Raw genomic sequence first — 19,909 nt, forward strand, 5'->3', positions numbered from 1 at the left:
CACATTGTTGCTGTTTATTATTTGTCGAGCAGACAGCCAGGTCCTACGCTCACTTCTCTCTTCTGCTGAATCCAGTCCATCAATCCTGCCTTGTTTGTATTTAACCTTTAACAATACCTGATGGGAGGGGCCATGCTGCCCTTTCATTGTCATGTGAATTATTGAGAGGCCTTAATCTTTAATGTGCTTGCCTCCTGATGCAGGCTTGCTATTTAGAGGAACTCCCATCTATCATATCATGCAGGCTACTGCCAAATATGCAGGTGCAGAGGACAGATGGGATGTCCAGGGGCATTCCACATGCTACATTATGGACACACTTGTGAAAGTATCATTAACGTTATATAGCAGGGGGCCAAACAACGGGCATCATCAGCATTCTTATATAGTCTACATATTACGATGGTCTGTCAAAAACCCGAAGCTGATATGCTGTTGAATGCACGGGTAGTTCTGCTCAGTTTAATCATAGTTCTAAATGTACGCACTGCCATAAAACAATTGTAATGATTGTAACAGTTGCAGTCTAATACAGAGCGAGATAAACATTTTATAATTGCATTCTTTGCATCATTTAACTTAACACAATGAATATGGAGTTTTAATGAAGTGTCCGAGGCATAGGATGAATTTAAAGAAGATAATATTCAAATAAATATGTAATGGCTAAAGGAACTAATACCAGCAATTACATTATTAGCAGAGATGTGGCACAGATATCATTCACATTATTCACACATGCACAATCACTCTTAAACACCCTTCTCTCTGATTCATAAGTATTTATTATAATCCATTCAAGTAAATGATCACACAAATTTCTTTTTGTATGATTTTAAGCATGCAGAATTCTACATCTAATGACATGTACTTTATATCAAATAACTCATGGAAACTAACCCTACTTTTTTATCCATGCAGTCAGTTTCGCTGTCCAAAAATCAATGGTAGATTTAAATTGTCAGGGCTAATATGTGGCCATGGTATAAGTAAGATAATACATAGATGGTGTTAGGTGTTACATTTTATATATACAGTGTATATACAGTATATACAGTATATATATATATATATATATATATATATATATATATATATATATATATATATATATATATATATATATATATATAAGTTGCTTGTTTTATTATTTTTTTAGCACATTATGCCCATGAAATGTAATTAACGCTGCAATATTAGTTATTCTCACCCATGCAGCTCTACCCAGCATGCTTGTTGGAGCACATGAGGAGGACGGGTGGTAATTGGACGTTTGGTATCAAAATTGCAAGTCATTAGAGATGGAGCTCGGCAAAGCCTTTGGATGATTGCTGTGAGCCTAATAAATGCATGAAAGCCTTCCCTGTTAAGCTGGGCAGGATCCACTCTCTGGAAGGTACACACAGTTGATTACCAGCACCCCCATCTCAACATATACACAGACACACACGCATGCACACACATGCACACACACACGCATGCACACACACACGCACACACACACACACACGCACACACACACACCAGAAAGAAGGAGACAGAGAAAATGGGGAAAATGGTTCTTTTATCCAACAGCCACGTTAGCCGCCTGTGAAATTGTATTACCCCACTGCTAACCTGCCACAGTTCATTAGTTCACAGAAACAAAAGGGATTTATCTGAGCACAAACTAATTCTCTTTTTTTTCCAGGACCCCTGCAAAATGAGAAACAAAACTTGCCAATTTGGAGAAAGAAAGCCTAATAAACTTTTTTCCCCCTGATCTGTCACAGATCTCTGTTAAAAGACTATTAGCAGGGAATATCATCTGAACCCCTCTCCAGTGTAATTATGTGGCAGTCTATTGATAGTAGTTGTCATTTTCAGGCTAACATAAGCATATTATACTGACAAGTGATAACATGAAGTATTTTCCCCCTCGTTGCACAGAGAGCCTCTCGTAATGGAAAGTAATGATTGAGAGCTTCTTTCCTCCCAGACACACAATCACACTCACCAATCTAATCAGTAAGTGTACAGTCATAAACAGGTTTGGTCTCAAGCTCTGGCACAGTTCCTTTCTCTTTCTATCTTAAATGCACACACAAATTGGGCAGTGCCTGCGTGAGAGAACTTACCTTGGTAGCGTAACAGGAAGAAGCTGTGGCAGGGATGCTGGCTGTGGAAGTGGACAGAGATCTGGTTGCTGTAGCTGCGCACCACCAAGCCCTTTATCAAGATGGACTCATTAGCCAGCACTACTGGCTCACGGCCTCCAAGGTCCTCAAACCTCACAGAATCCCCTTCAGTCAAACTCACATTCATCACCTAAATTCAAGAGAGATAAGGAGAAATAATCAATTTGACATGCTCTATTAATTGTTTGGGTCTAATCAATTAAAAATACCTGTTAATCTTAACGTGTTTAAAAATAATGTAGAAATTCTGAAGGAAAAAAAGGCTTTGCAAAAACAATTTGGGCTTCATCTGTTTCTACACTTATCCTGTCAATCACTTTTTACTCAATTGTGTTCACCGGTACTGTGTTCCCCCTGGATTAGTTTGTCTACGTACCCTTTTGTGTTATTGTTTGCTACAATGTCTTATCACATGTTTTTCATCATTATTCAATTCTGTCGAATTGTAAAACCTTATTTTTTGCCAACACCTTCTGAAAATTTATTTGCATATATACTGTCACCTGATATGGATACTAAGTACAATAGTTATATAATATATAACTTTTATGTATTTTTAACATATGTATAACTCAACTTATACTGTTTAAGGAATGTAATTGATTTATAAATGCATTTTTAATGCTTTTTTCATCAGCATCATGAATTCAGAATTGTTTTGTAAACAAAACTTTAACAGTGCTAACATTTATATACTTCATATACAGTTTTGACAACTCATTCTTTATGATCAATAACAAAAGCATGTCTTGCATGCACTTTAATAGATCTGCAATGTTTTTGCATACAGTTGCTGTTTTTGCGGAAAAATGTTTTCCATCACTGCTTGTCATATTGCAGCCACAGTTGGAGTACTCCGCATTGTTATATTTGTCACTTAACAAGTTACTCCAAGTAACACTAGTAAGTGTTTTGCAATGACTAAAAAAATTTGTATTTTTCTAGTCTCTAAAATATAAAGGCTGCATTAAACACTGTTTTGTGGTCTGCTGTTAATCGAAGCTATTACATGATAATGATAGATATGCAAATATGCCATGATTAGACATCTCCTATTGGCCAAGAGCATAAAAAAAACTTGTTGATGTGACGTTTTTATGCAACATTTTAAAGATACCAAAGACCTTTCATAAATTTGCCGTGGCTAGCTTTGCATGAAAAATTCCCTGCCTTTTCTCCGGCAGTGTCTCGCCATCTGTCCTCCAATTTATAGTACTTTGATTGGCTTTTTTACTCTCTATTATAATATGCAATATAAATTTGGGGTCTAACATCTGTGCCTTAGTGGTGCTAAACTCTGAGTTCTTTGCATGGTTTTTGACATTAGCTGTGGATTAAGTGAACTACACCTCAATTTCTGACTCATTGCAAGCATATTGTGGCTACATCGAGCCAGACTGTGTACTTTTTGCACACCCATAATATTGCTCTCCCACACATCATTATAGCAGACAACTCAGACAACGCCATCAGCAGATTCAGTTTGCTTTTACAGCGCCATGAACTTAGACAGAGTGTCAGTGGCATGTTTGTTGCATTCCTGTTGCAACTTTATCCACTGTTGGGCCACATCGCTGCCAAACCTGGCCATTAATTACCTAGGAAAACCGAGCCAGTGACAATCATCTGTCTGCCACAGCCAGCATGCGCACCCTTGCGCATCTTCTTTCACACAGTAAACAACCTTGTGAGTCAGTGTCTCAGCTGGGGGAGTTGTGACATTGTGGTAAAAAACTGCAGCAGCAAGTGTGTATCCTTGAGGTTAAGTCCACCAAACAAACATGGCCTGATGAATTCAACTGTTTGAGTGCAACATTGCAGAGCTTATATAATCTGGCCAAGAAAGTATTACATGGCCTCTGCTCTCCCAACCTAATGAGAATCAGATTCCGCTAAATGGAAATGACCCAGAGAGCGAGTCAAACCTCACACAAATGCTGGGAGAGGTTAATGAAGCCTGACACATACTAGCACACGCATCACTTCAAATTCAGAGAGGAATACACTTTGGTTGCACCTTTGCTACAGAGACTACATTCAGATCTGCTTAATTTTTAAGACTAACATCAGAAGGATAACATTAAAACCTGGCACAAGTCCAGAGTGAAATATTTAAATGTAAACTATATTTAAAGGTTAATATGTGGAAATTAAGAAGGTCATTATGGTTAATCTAAGCAAATCACAGAAGGATGTCAGGTTCCTTAACGTCAACAGGCACTCAAGAATTTATTCACACTTAATAAAGTCTTAGTGTGGTCTATAAAACATGTGCATTACAAAGTAATCACATTACACTAAAAGCCCTAGCATAATAAAATACATCCAAAATACTGCACTCTGTAATCCAATTTGAGTTGGCATTTGGCCCAACTGCCTTCTTCACACGGATAATCCATTGTATAAACACGACTTGTCAGACAGACACAGATGCTGGCATGCAAACATGCCGCTATGAAGGCATGCCAGGTCAACGCTGATGAAAACGTCCATTTCCTTTAGAGCCAAGCACGGCTAACAGGATTAGAAGGAGGGAAATCTAATCTCAAATCTATTATTCCTGCTCGTACAGTCTGTCCACAGGGAATCAGCCAGCATGAAGTGAAGCAGAGTCACTGATGTACCGCATTGCTTATATTCAGGGGCTTTTCTGGTCTATCATACTTACTTTATGACTAACCAGTCTTAAAGTGTCATCTCACAGATGTACAGAACGGACATGATGTAATGAATAAAGGCCAGAGCATTAGTTGTAACATGCACAATGACATGCTGATTCTGGTACTTCTGTTCCTTTTTTGTTTTGTACTTTAATCTGTCAAAGTTTATCCATCACAGTGAAGAGTTTTAACCAATATACCTGTATTTACAATTAGCAATACTTAATAAATTAATCAGTGACTGATTCTCAACCGTATATACTACGGGCTGTTAGCCAACTACCTTGTATCTAAAGCAAACTACTATGCAAAAGTGAAAAATAGCATAAGACTGAATACATTTCATTGACACTAACCAAATAATAGTATAAAATATATTTTTGTTATATCTTGATATTTTTTTATTTATTCACATTTTCAATACAGAGCAAGCCAAAATATATTCATGACTTCAGCTCAGAATAAGTTCAGAAAAGTGGTGTTAAGAAAGAAAAAAGTATTTCTGGGTGAAGCAGCAAAATATTAAAAAACAAATAAATAGACATTTCAATTTCAAAACAGCTGCTGGTGGCTGAGATGATGGGGGAGCGCAGTGTTAAGAAAGCAGGTACTCATAGCCTAGCTGAAACTACTGTAGCTTTCTGAAATAAGAACACTATTGTTACCTGCCGAGAAAACTGCAATTTAATCTATTTAGTAGCAGAAATATTGCTTAACAATCAGTCAAATCAATAAGTAACTGCCAATATCAGCTTAGCATGGAATACATATCAATATTGTGACACTCTAATGCTCCCAAGTTCTGATATCAGAATGCCAATGAAAATAAAATAAAATACAATCCATGCCCCCACAATTTGTTTTCACACTAAATATTTTCGCTGTACACTTTATTAGATTCATCTGTTACCATAACAATTTATGTAATTATCCACCAGTTCAATGTGTAATATCTTACATATTTAGTATAAGAGCTTCAGTTAATTAGTTCATATAAAACATTAGAATAGTCCAGAGAAGAATAGCTAGAATAGTTGGACGTTGAAGATGTTTAGTTGGCTTTGGAAAACTTTGCTATTACAAAAAAACTTTGCAATTACTGTTACCTATAACAGTTACAACTATTGTATCTTATACTGTAAAAACTCATGCCAGGCTGCTATTATAGTGTTGGGCTACAGGGTTTAGGTTATTAACAAAAAACAAAACAAAAATGTATGTAAAGTTTTATTGCCATTAACGAATACTGCCACTGCTGCTTTGAGTAAAGGATTTGTTTCTTTCTCCTTGCTGCCTAACAATGGCAGCTTTGGAATAATAGACATGAGTATTGAGTCATTAATGAATCATAAAATAATAAAGTGCCATGTGTTGTTGTTGTTGTTGTTTTTTTGCTTAAGGAGAAAAGTGTACTGTGGACACAGCTGAGTACTCGTATCTGAGCAGTGTGATCTGAGAGAAGAATCAACAGGAGGGCTGCCACTCACATGGAGCTTTCTGATTGGGGAAATGCTTCAGAAATTGCGACTGCAAGTTGTGCAAATGTACAGCAACTGTTTAGATAAGCTATGTGTTTTGTCAGTACAAGTTAAATATTATAGATATATATTTGTGATTTGTAATTTGTGCTTATAATTTTATATATATATATATATATATATATATATATATATATATATATATATATATATATATATATATATATATATATATATATATATATATAATACAAAAATAATAAGCAGAAATCAAAAGAGACTCCCCTCTCTTTCTCTCACATACTGTACACACATGTACTCCTGAATATATCAGTGCACTGACTGCAGGAGGACGATTAATTAAGCTGGAGATGCATGCTGATTCACATTAACATTAACACATTAGGAGAATGTCCTGGAGCAAAGTGCGGCGAGACTACAAAAAGAGCTTTGTGATTCTGAATTCCTCCCACTGGAAAGCTGACACTTACTCACTCCTTCACCTCTCACCTCATGATAAATAAACTACAGTTTGTTTGACACAAGATAATAAACCAACATTGGAAATCTACAGGGACCGACATCCGGAGACAAGAGAAGAGAACAACAGAAACGGAGAAGAAAGGAGGAGAGCAGTAGAGAAAGATAGAGAGGGGAAGAGAAAGACAGAGTCAGAAATGGAAAAATAATGGCAAAAGCAACAGAAGAAAACAAAACTGGTCAAAGACTTCCAGCGGCAGGGCTACCCTACTCATTTCTAAAATGCCAAAGATAATGAGTTTATCTGGGACAGCACAAAACACCCAAAGGCACACTAAAACCACAACAATAAAAATGTAAAATAAAAAACAACTGAAAACCAGGTAAATAGCTACATCAAATTGCAGTGCAAATTAGAGCAGCCAATCAAAGAGATACTGATTTAAACATCAATATAGAGTCAATAAATACTTTATAAAAAATGTATCTACTACGGCACACAATCTTGCAGTATTTCTGATCGCTTGAATAATGGATGAGTTAAACATATAACATGTCAGGTTCAACACTGAAGAGAAACTGAAGCTCAAAGTCTGATCAATCATTTCTTATACATCTTTTGAGTTTAACCCTAGACGTATTCTGTGTATAACAACAAAAGAACTAGCCTTGCTTTTACTTTTAGAGGGGGCTATACATTGTTAGACACCTGTGAACACCTGTACATCACACCAATATAAGCTTGTTGGAAATTTTATTGCAAAGCCATGAGCATTTATATTTATATGGTTGTGTCCCTTTTTTGCATGTATAACATTCTCTTGTGGGAAAGCTTCCGACAACATTTTTTATTTTAAATTTGTGCCCATTTAGTTAAAGAGCATTTATGGGGTCAGGTACTGTTGTTGGATGAAAAGGCCTGGGTTGTAATCGATATTTCAAATCATACTAAAAGTATTCAGTGGGGTTGAGGTCAGCATGTAATTGCAGGTCATCAAACCACGCATTTATCACCCTCGCTTTGTGTGCAAACCCAAACCCTATAAAACAGACCCAGACCATTATCCTTTCTCCACCACACTTTATTAGCACTGTGTTCAGGTACTTCAGTTTGCATTCACCTGGCATTCTCCTAACTCTGTATGTTATTTCAGACTATCCAATAATAAAGTATAATTCATCCCTCTAGCTGATGCTTGGCATGGAATAAAGTGATCTTAAGTTTATGGGCAGCTTCTTAGCCATGGGAATCTATTTCATGAGGCTCCTGAAACACAGTTCTTGCGGTGATGTTGTGTCCTGAGGCAAAGGAACTCTGTAGTTAGTGGTGCAATACAGAATTAATAATTTTTTGGTATTATATCCTTCAGCACTCAGGGGCTCCGCTCTAAGAGATTGCTGATCTACTGCTTCATGGCTGTTGTTGCTTCTAAACACTTCCATTTTACTTAAACAGCGCACATCCATTTAATAAATTAACTTATAGATTTAAGTCAGTGAGTGCTTTAGCACTACATCTGATTTTACAGCATGTGTTTGCCTATGGAGAGTGAATGGCTATATGCAAAATTTGATGCACTTGTTAGCAATGTATATCTTCGAAAATTCTGAACTCAGTAATTAGCAGGCATGTCCACACACACAAAAAAATAAAAAGGTAGATCAGTATTTAAGATGTTGGAATACTAATTGGAAGGTCATAAGTTCAAATCCAAGCACCAACAATCTGCCATTTCTGGGCCCTTGGGCAAGGACCTCAGCCCCTAATTTCTTACCGTACTTGTATACAGTAAATAAGATAAATGGAAGTTGCTCTGTTTATGGGTGTCTTCCAGGAAAAATAAAGGAATTTAGTAGGTAAATATTCACCAGTGCTAACATGTACTACTTATTGTAGATATTCTTTTCTGACCTCTCAAACTCATGCTTGCATCAAAGAAAATATCCTCCTGCGCATGCTTGGTCCTACAAGATTCCAGTCTTAATGCATTCCTATATCATGTAAAAAAAAGCTCTAAATAATCATGAAACTGAATAAACCTTAGATGGCTGTGTTTTGCTGCTGCAGTGATGGTAGCTTAGTACACTGCGTCGCTGTTTTAAGGAGTTTATTGATCAGTTGGTTCTGTAGGTCACAGGTTTCTGCAGCAAAGATCACACACCATGAGAAAATGTTTGTGATCTGAAACAATGGCTATGGTTCGTTCTCTTTGCATTCTCTCATTCGCTAAGGATTAACCATGTGTTTAAGAGGCTTATTATAGTTTACTTTTTTTTAATGTGCTGTGTGAAAGCCTGACTCTCAGTGCTTATATGAAATGCACAGTGGGATCTGAGTCAGCTCTTGGGGAATTTTATGTAAATCATAGTCTTGTCGTGAAAGCTGATCTCTCCCTTTTTTCTTTTATGGAATAGGAATCTAAAACCACAGAGGTCTCTGAGGATGGGCTCAAACAATATTTTTTTCTCTTTTCTTCCTCTTCTACTCCCTGCTGCGCTCGGCTCGGCTGCTCCCTTGGCCGCACTCCACTCGAGAAATAGAGGACGAGAGAAGGAGAGGAAGGAAGGAAATCTCCTCTAATTAGTGTGTTTCGTTTCTAAAGGTGGGTGGGGTGGAGCGAGGGAAGGTGGGTGAAAGTGGGCAGAACTGCGTTCACACTCTAATTATAGCCTGTGATTAAGAGACAGAGGAAATGATGCTCTGCTAGCACCTGTTCTACAGTGCACATCTGGATCATAGTCAGCGCAGATGGAGATGGATTTGCTGTGTGAGTGCGTGAGAGAATGAGAGGGAGAGGGAGAGAGAAGGAGAAAGAGGGGGCAGAGAAAACAAACCACCCCAACCAGCAAAATGAGTCAGAGGAAAAGTTTTCCAATCACAAACATTCATGACACCAGGTTATATATATAAAAAAAAAGATCACATCAAGTACTGATATATATTTCCAAACATTAACAAATATTATAAATTAAATATTGGTCAAAATCCACAAGGGCAGCAATCCGTTTAGAATAAAAAAAAGCAAAAAAAAAAAGCATTGACTTCCCATGCCATTGTCACACATCCTGTTCTTTATAGCTACTTGTTACAGACGACGTTTAGCTTGATTGTTTCAGTATTAGTTCTATAATACTGTGTGCTGGAAAAGACAGTGAGAAAAAATTATCCTTGTTAATGGAATGTGCAGTGCAGGGCATGAGAATATATGGACAAGAATATTTATCATACAGTTAAACTGCATAGTTGTTGTTTTTTTTTTTTTTTGCAAGAGAAAACTGCCAATCAAATTCTTGCTCCTGGTGTAACATGTCAGTATGTTCATATGTGTAACATTGTCAATTTCAGATGCCAAATAGTAAAAGAAAAAAAAAAAAGCCCACAACAAAACAATCCCTGAGGAAGGGTAAAATGAAACACAAATATAAAATGAAAAGATCTGTGCTATCTGACAATGCACTGCCAGACCTGGTTGACTGATATCCTTCACACAACGTGCAAACAGACCCTGATATGTCTTTTCTCCTATTCCGTCCCTTATCCGCGCCACTGCAGCAAAGAGGAAAGAGGAGCCTTGTCCTGCATTCACCAAAGCCTTCTGCTATTGTGCTCCAAATTACAAGACAAGTTCTGCACTTGTCATTTGCATGGCTTTTCCCATAAAAGAGCTGCATGGCCAGTAGCCAGCCTTGTGATAAAGAGAATTGGTGAGATTAACTCTGCTCTCAGGCAGAGAGATTGAACAACATGTCACCCAGTACAAAGCCTCCCTCATTATTCCTTCTTCTATTTCAGCACCTGAATAATCCACAGTGAGTAGGTGTGGTGAATACTGATGTTCCCTACAAGGTCATTCCAGCCCTAGGCAGAGACATTCAGAGAAAAACAGAGAGAGCTGGAGGACACAGAAAGAAAGAGTTCTACTGAGTCTTTATCAAGACTGCAGAAAAAACATTCAATTGAAATATTAAAAACATGCAAGGAAGGTGGATTTCTTGAATGCCTACCAAACATATTTGAATGACAATCCACAAATCTCCAGATGTTCCAGTTTGGGCTTCTCATGCCAGTTGCAACACACACTTGTACTTGTGTCCTATACACTTTATCAGCATACAAATACTTTATTGCCAAACTCTATGTGGGGTAGAATAAAGGCCTGGGGAGAGAATGGCACCAGCCTCCCTACTGTTAGGGCATTCACACACTCTTCATGGCAACGCTTATCTCATTTTAACATTCACCTCACCCCAGTCTCTTTTTTTTTCATTACCACCACAATCCTCTACATGCTGCTGCAGAAATTGGTTCAAGGCAACATGGCTGAAAAGAGCTCAGAAAATTGAAAACAAGGGCTAGACTATGATAAGAGGAATATAGATTCTCTGTAATGTGTAAATAATTGGGTCTGCCATGCACTGGGAATAATGATTAAAAAGATAATAAATAGTGTGTTCAGGAAGCAGTATGTATTAGGAATTAGAACTAAATTAATTAGAAATGATGACGCCTACACAGACCCACAGGGTATATAATCCGACAAACACGCTTCAACTTTTATACTAAAATAAACACCTTTGTTTTTTCAAGCAAGCATCAGCCATTTGAGTTCAAGTTTTGATGTCAATATGGCATGATATCTGAGGTGAGCAATGCAGATATTTATTAGAATAAGGTTTTGCTTTGCTTTGCTTTTTGCTTTAAACTGCTGCATTTTTGGGGCCTTCAATAGGATTTGAGCATGTGTTATTCAGCAAGGAAATCAGAAATCAAGAATGGGATGGGGATGTGGTAGTGAGTTGTCCACAAACATTTGGCCATAAAAGAGTGTTGGCATGACAACTTTGGGATAAACACAAAAAAAAGAAACACTGTTCTACAATGTTGTCAAAGTGTTAAACAGTAAAACTCTTACATTAGCCTTAATAAGAATGTAACTGCCATCTTGGTGTTACAGCATTGTTACAAGATTTAATTAAAAAAAAAAAGGACACAATAAAACAAATTCAGTGGGCACTGGCAATGATGTGAAAGTATTTAAGTAAGTCTCTTTTTTTTTTTTTTTTTTTTACAGATTATGACACAGATTATAGCACATCACTATTAAACAATCATGACTCTAATGTGAAAAAGATCAATAAGGTGAGGTCAATTTAAAGATTCATGAAAGCAGTCAGTACAAAAACTGTCACTTTATGGAGTAAGTCTTTATAAATGTACAGCATGCTTGGCAGATTCTATAAAGAGATTATGTACTGTAGGCATCATGTACTGTAGCCCACTGCATAGACACACTGTACATCACTCTTTAAGTACAAATTGCTTATATTCATATTCACCCATATACATCATTTAAAGAAGCAATTATCTTTAAAAAAGTATGTTATGGAAGCTTCATTAATTCTATTTTGTTTTCATTAATTTAAAAAGATCTTTGCCCAAGAGTCACTGTTAAATGCATTTTTAATAAATGATTTTGCAAGCCTGCCTTCTATTGTTTTCCCACTGACTAAAAGAGGGCATTCATGCTGTAAATGCTAAAAGGCTGAGAACAGAACAATAAAAAGTAAATCTCAATTTAATACATTAAATACGAAAGGGATAGATATTTACATATAGATTATTTATGATTGATTGCATTCTGTTTTATTGCACCTAAAGACAACTTCTTGGAGTCCTAATCAATCCTCTACAAAATATAATTTAGATTTGTCCCATTTCAGCTACATGCACCTTTTCAATATTTCATGTTTTTTATTTACTTTTGGTCACCAGCCCCATCTACTATAAAGCGCCATGGCCGACATTGTACTTTATGTAATTATTCATGTGCTCTTTCTTCTCTTTGTTTCCCTATGAATTTGTTAATGCTTTGAGAGAAGTTCTGACTGGATATGCATTTTGAAGTGACCAGAAAATGGAGGCTGAACTCTTAGCAGTAGATGACCTCTGGAGTTAGAGGACAGAAGGGGTCAGAGGTCTTACTGTGGAAACAAATCAAAGGCAGCTAAGAGGGCTGCCAACAACTGATAGCTGACCAATTCACCCCCTTTCCCTGGGAAGCACACACACACACACACACACACACACACAAATAGCTGAAAGCCTTCTTAAGTGCAGCACTGCACTCTCCACATCTAAAAGCCTTGCCTCAGCCACACTAAAAAACTTGAAATCCCTTCACAAAAAGGTACAACAAAAAGAGCCAGAGAGAGGAACCTGAAAGGGTGTAATGGACTCCTTTCCCTCCTCCTTCTCTGGTGAAATGTGACCCAGACTGAGGGAAGCTCTAGCCACTTATACAGAAAGCTTTGCCAGGGCACTGGGTACAAATGGCAGCTGGCATGGAGCAAAGACAGGGCTACAGATGCATTCTAAGTTACAGAGATTAGAGCTATTAAATAAAACCTATATAAAATTTACAGTAGATGCTGAGCTGATAAGACACTAACTGTCTCGACTGCCAGTTCGCACTTTACTCATTGAGGGAACACAAATTATGGCCATAATTGACAAAAAAAATACACGCCGCACATAACTTGTAAATTGTGAAATGCTTTTTAGTTTACATTAATTATAATTGGCAAAAATCTGACTTTTTAAAGCCTTTAGGAGTCATTTAATTTAAAATCTAGCCCATAATGGCCATAATGGGCCTTTAACATTTACTAAACAGAATAAATGCGGTGAGATTTCTAAGCAAATGCAGATGGTTAATTCCCCACCTCACAGACTACACATTTAGAGATTTATTAAATTATAAAATAAGCCTCAAAGTATTTTCTATTTTCTGCCTTATACAGTATTTAAACTGAACAATTTTAAAAATGGGTATTATATTTACTTCCTTTCAGCTTCTCCCATTAGGGGTCGCCAGAACGAATCATCCGTATTCGTGATCCGCATGTTCAATTTGGCACGTTTTTACGCTGGATGCCCTTCCTAACACAATTTATCCGGGCTTGGGACCAGCAATAAGAGTGCACTGGCTTGTGCAACCCTAATGGCTGGGTTCGGTTCCCTGACCGGGAATCGAACGCGGGCCGCAGCAGTGAGAGTGCCGAATCCTAACCACTAGACCACCAGGAAACCGGGTATTATATTTACTTATTTATTATCAAAAAAAGCTATTATATCCAGCCTCCTAAAACCCCACCCTATATGTGTGGCAGCATAAGAAAAGCATATATAATACTGCAAACTGCAGGTTTTCCTGAGCTGACATGATGCTTTACTGCAAGTAAAGGCAAAGCAATTTAACATCTAGTTGAGTTCATTATAGTGATAGAAAAGACAGAGTCTAAGGATTCCAATCTGATTCTATTAAAAGACATACAGATTTTACTGATCTACTTCTGTATAGTATTCTGATTATTAGAGTATTTAACACCCTGCCCATCCATTAGTATATGTATATATATATATATATATATATATATATATATATATATATATATATATATATATATATATATATATATATATATATATATATATACAGTGAGGAAAATAAGTATTTGAACACCCTGCTATTTTGCAAGTTCTCCCACTTAGAAATCATGGAGGGGTCTGAAATTGTTATCGTAGGTGCATGTCCACTGTGAGAGACATTATCTTTAAAAAAAAATCCAGAAATCACAATGTATGATTTTTAAACTATTTATTTGTATGATACAGCTGCAAATAAGTATTTGAACACCTGAGAAAGTCAATGTTAATATTTGGTACAGTAGCCTATGTTTGCAATTACAGAGGTCAAACGTTTCCTGTAGTTTTTCACCAGGTTTGCACACACTGCAGGAGGAATTTTGGCCCACTCCTCCACACAAATCTTCTCTAGATCAGTCAGGTTTCTGGCCTGTCGCTGAGAAACACAGAGTTTGAGCTCCCTCCAAAGATTCTTTATTGGGTTTAGGTCTGGAGACTGGCTAGGCCACGCCAGAACCTTGATATGCTTCTTACAGAGCCACTCCTTGGTTATCCTGGCTGTGTGCTTCGGGTCATTGTCATGTTGGAAGACCCAGCCTCGACCCATCTTCAAAGCTCTAACTGAGGGAAGGAGGTTGTTTCCCAAAATCTCGCAATACATGGTCCCGGTCATCCTCTCCTTAATACAGTGCAGTCGCCCTGTCCCATGTGCAGAAAAACACCTCCAAAGCATGATGCTACCACCCCCATGCTTCACAGTAGGGATGGTGTTCTTGGGATGGTACTCATCATTCTTCTTCCTCCAAACACATTTAGTGGAATTATGACCCAAACGTTCTATTTTGGTCTCATCTGACCACATGAATTTCTCCCATGACTCCTCTGGATCATCCAAATGGTCATTGGCAAACTTAAGACGTGCCTGGACATGTGCTGGTTTAAGCAGGGGAACCTTCCGTGCCATGCATGATTTCAAACCATGACGTCTTAGTGTATTACCAACAGTAACCTTGGAAACGGTGGTCCCAGCTCTTTTCAGGTCATTGACCAGCTCCTCCCGTGTAGTTCTGGGCTGATTTCATACCTTCCTTAGGATCATTGAGACCCCACGAGGTGAGATCTTACATGGAGCCCCAGTCCTAGGGAGATTGACAGTCATGTTTAGCTTCTTCCATTTTCTAATGATTGCTCCAACAGTGGACCTTTTTTCACCAAGCTGCTTGGCAATTTCCCCGTAGCCCTTTCCAGCCTTGTGGAGGTGTACAATTTTGTCTCTAGTGTCTTTGGACAGCTCTTTGGTCTTGGCCATGTTAGTAGTTGGATTCTTACTGATTGTATGGGGTGGACAGGTGTCTTTATGCAGCTAACGACCTCAAACAGGTCCATCTAATTTAGGATAATAAATGTAGTGGAGGTGGACATTTTAAAGGGCGACTAACAGGTCTTTGAGGGTCAGAATTCTAGCTGATAGACAGGTGTTCAAATATTTATTTGCAGCTGTATCATACAAATAAATAGTTTAAAAATCATATATTGTGATTTCTGGATTTTCTTTTTTAGATTATGTCTCTCACAGTGGACATGCACCTACGATGACAATTTCAGACCCCTCCATGATTTCTAAGTGGAAGAACTTGCAAAATAGCAGCGTGTTCAAATACTTATTTTTCTCACTGTATATATATATATATATATATATATATATATATATATATACACACACACACACATACATACATACAGCTTCCAAAAAGTATGCGTACATTGAGGTATAACCAGGTGTAATATTTTGGTCAAATAACAAGTTACGAAACACCCAGTGGAAATAATGTGCATTTAATGGTGTTGGGTTCACAGTGCTAGGGTAAAGAGCATAAAAGCAGTAACCAGTTCTACAGGCAATAAATGGGATCATGAGGGTGAAATGATGAGGGAGAATCAGTGGCCCTCCATCGTTTGAGAAGAGTTGGGATTCTGACAATTTTATTCTTCTTCGTCTTTCGACTTCTCCCATTAGGGGTCGCCACAGCGGATCATACCCCCTGTCCTCTACATCTGCCTCTTTCAACCCAACTACCTGCATGTCTTCCCTCACCACATCCATGAAAGTCCACCTTAGCCTTCCTCTTTTCCTCCTTCCTCGTGGCTCCATCCTCAGCATTCAACTACCGATATACCCCATGTCCCTCCTCTGCACCTGTCCAAACCATCTTAATCCCGCCTTCCTCACCTTGTCTCCAAAACGTCCTACATGCGCTGTCCCTCTAATAAACTAATTTTTAATTCTGTCCATCCTTGTCATCTCCATACGAAGCCTCAACATCTTCAGCTCTGCTACCTCCAGCTCCACCTCCTGTCTTTTAATCAATGCCACTGCCTCCTTAACCATACAACATCGCAGGTCTCACCACAGTCCTATAAACTTTCCCTTTCACTCTTGCAGACACCCTTCTATCACAAATCAGTCCTGCCACTCTTCTCCACCCACTCCACCCTGCCTGCACTCTTTTCTTCACTTCACTAACACACTCTCCATTACTTTGCACTGTCTGACAATCTGTTCATCACCACTGCAAACATTAAAGGGCTCAGAGCCGATCCTTGATGCAGTCCCACCTCCACCTTGAACCAGTCTGTCGTTCTTACTGCACACTTCACTGCTATCACACTGTCCTCATACATGTCCTGCACCACCCTCATATACTTCTCTGACACACCTGACTTCATACGATACCAGTTACAGAGAACTGAAACTAAAAAGAAAAAAAATACTTGACAAGCTTTTCACTTGACTGGATTATTAAAAATTAACACACGCACACACACACACACACACACACACACACACACACACACACACACACACACACACACACACACACAAAAAAGTATTTGAAAGTACAATTATTTTAAATATCAAAAAGTAAAAAGCAAATAGTTTGAATGACATTAAAATTCTAAGAATGATTGTTCCTCAACATTGTATGCGAAATTAAAAACTAAGGTTGGGGTATGAGGAGTATTTATACTCTGCTATTTTTTCTGATTAAAAGACCTGTAGTCTATGAACAGCTATTGGGATTTTTTGGCAGGCAGACTAAAAAATTCCAATCACCTAGAAATTCTAAGCATTCCTAAAAAAAGTAACACCGAGGTAAAATAGGTATAGTAAATACCAATTGGCCATAATATAGAAACTAGTACTAGTACTTACGCGTACCTTTTATCTAATATCAACGGACTTGGAACAGCTAAATTTAATGACACCAGACTGTAGCAGTACCAGTTCATGAACACCATTGACTGTATAAAAATAGAAGACACAACAGAGGGACAGCTTGCTTTTACAGAGTAGGTTAAGTAGTAGTGTTTTGTCTGTCACATCTCTGTAAAGCACTTCTGGCCATTTAATCTCTGTTCTAATTTCCCATCATGCCAGAGTCAGCATCAAAAATGGTGGTGTAAAACATTTTAAACTAAGCATCAAAATAAAAAAAAGATCGTTCTTTTGACTGACAGTACTTACCGCTCATATAGGGGTGAACAGTTCCACATTAACCTGCTTGTTAAAGGTTTGACTTTGTAGCTTTAAAAAAGGCTACTGTAGGGACCTGGCCACTAACATAACCTCATTGCACTACTATGCTGCTGAGCTGATATTCAAATGAGTTTAGCCTAAATCCTTCCCTGGCCTGTTATAGTTTGTACTGCTTTGGGTCTTAAAATCTCTAAAAGATTAAGCTCCTCTCCTCCACGATATGTCCCACTCTGGAAGGGATAACATTATTATGGAATTAGAAGTGCCATGCATTTAACTTATCAGAGCACCTTGTCTAAAAAACTGTGCCGCTTGTGAAGTCTCCATTAAAGTTCTAAAAACTGTGTCAGAACAGAGGGCAGCGGTAACAGAAAAGCTATGACTGGCAATAAATAAAGCCTTGTTTTTCCTTCTTCTATCTTTAGAATAATGTGTGAGTTTAAAGGAAAGATGAAATTACAGCAGCTGTAGTTATCAAGCCTCAGTTCTGAACAATAGGATGCAATAAAAACTGCATGTGGAGTAAATGAGATTAACAAAGCATTAAGTCCAGACAATGTTTGCAGGAAATGTATCAAATGATTTAAGATGACTAATGAAATGACCCAGATTGTGTAAATGATATCCATTAAACCAATGCCAGTGAAAACCAAAAGGTTTTATCTACTGTTGAGTCATAGTATTTAATATTCTCCTCAGCAAATACAAGGGTTTCTGTGAATGTTATATTTGGAGTTTGAAACAGCAGACTGTAAGCCTGCGGCCTCAACCTGCAACCTGCCCCAAACATGTTCTTTTTATTACAGCCGTCAGCAGGAACCTGCTCCAAACAATAGTATCCAAGGGACCTAGTCTTACATAGGCTTTCAAGAACCCAAGCCTGTAAGCCTGCTCCTATACAGATTTTCTGAGAACCATGTACCAACAGCAGCTTCTTAGAAATCTGCTCTGCTTCTGATGAAGATCTCTGGAGGTACAAATTCCGAACCATCCAAGTTAGTGAACTTGTTCTATTCAAGAAAGTTACCCATGAGCTTTTAAACTCCTATTCTATAATATTTATTTAGTGTCTGACCTTGTTCTCCTCCCAGTGTTACTCACAGGCCCTGATCTTTGATCATGATTACTCGAAGGCCTTTTCGTTCTTATTTTCTATCAATCTCAAGGCTTGTTCTGTCCCTACTGTCACGTTAGACAACTTTTATTTATACGCCATGCTCCACAAGTCCAGTGACAAGGCTTGCTTTCTCCTCCATGCCTCGGTTAGTCCCTGCTTCTTTACCTGCTCAGTTAAAATCCACACTTCCTCTCTAATTCAATTAATCTCTTCTAAACACCCCGACCCCCACCCCACCCCCAAACTGCATGAGTCTGTTTGATCTCATGTCACAGCTGCAGTCTCTGTATCACAAGCCTCAATGTAAGAACTCGATATTCCTAGTCTCAAATTTATGTCAGTTTAACTGTCAGAATTTTGACATGGTATTTCCAAAGTCTTTTGATGAAAAGTGTAAGGAGTAACAAACTCAGGTTATAAGGGGAATGCTGCAGAAAGGTGTGTGGGTCCTGTTGGAAATGTTACAGAGGTACAAAGTCACGCAAAGTCATGTTTTGCTGACTATGGCCTCATCAATATCAGACCTCAATATTGTTGCTACTCTGTCCCAAGAACAAGGACAGACATTTTAATCCCTTGGCCTCTTTCAATTAGAATGTCCTTGAGATGTAAGTAGATAGTCTTGTCACCTCTTATTGCCAGAGGCATAAGCATATTGCTGTATTTGGTAAAATGGCTCCTATGTCCCTGCATATCTTCTCACACATATTAAATATTATGAACCCAGTTCATTGACATGATGCTATTAGTTGAGATTCATTGGTCCCACTGAATGTTCTACAATTGCTAATCACAGCTGCATACGTATGCAGATACATACATAACCAGCATTTCCACTGACAAATTCTTTGTGAATTTCATGTCTATATTTTCTATTTCAATGTACTGTTTTTTTGTACACATAAAAAATTTATATTTGGGGCATGTTTAGCAGCTTTAGCTTTAAACATTAATAATTTGTTTAATATTCATTTAAATCACACTCACACTTGATAATTAACAACATTTTCACAGATCTAGATGCAAAATAATT

At 37.9% G+C, this 19,909-nt stretch overlaps 1 protein-coding gene across 14 annotated transcripts in view; it reads right to left on the minus strand.

Moving 5' to 3' along the window:
• sez6b (seizure related 6 homolog b) overlaps nucleotides 1–19,909 on the minus strand; it is a 171,855-nt gene that overhangs the window by 51,623 nt on the left and 100,323 nt on the right. For all 14 annotated transcript variants that reach the window (XR_014534815.1, XR_014534816.1, XR_014534817.1 and 11 more), the window contains exon 4: nucleotides 2,118–2,307. Coding sequence is in view for 11 of the 14 variants with exons in the window: in XM_083549255.1 (XP_083405381.1) it covers nucleotides 2,118–2,307 (190 nt within the window). In the remaining 3 variants the exon portion in view is untranslated. The remainder of the gene's footprint in view (nucleotides 1–2,117; nucleotides 2,308–19,909) is intronic.

The sequence above is a fragment of the Silurus aristotelis genome (genome assembly GCF_946808225.1).
Source record: "Silurus aristotelis genome assembly, chromosome: 8".
In the NCBI taxonomy this organism is placed as follows: Eukaryota; Metazoa; Chordata; class Actinopteri; order Siluriformes; family Siluridae; genus Silurus; species Silurus aristotelis.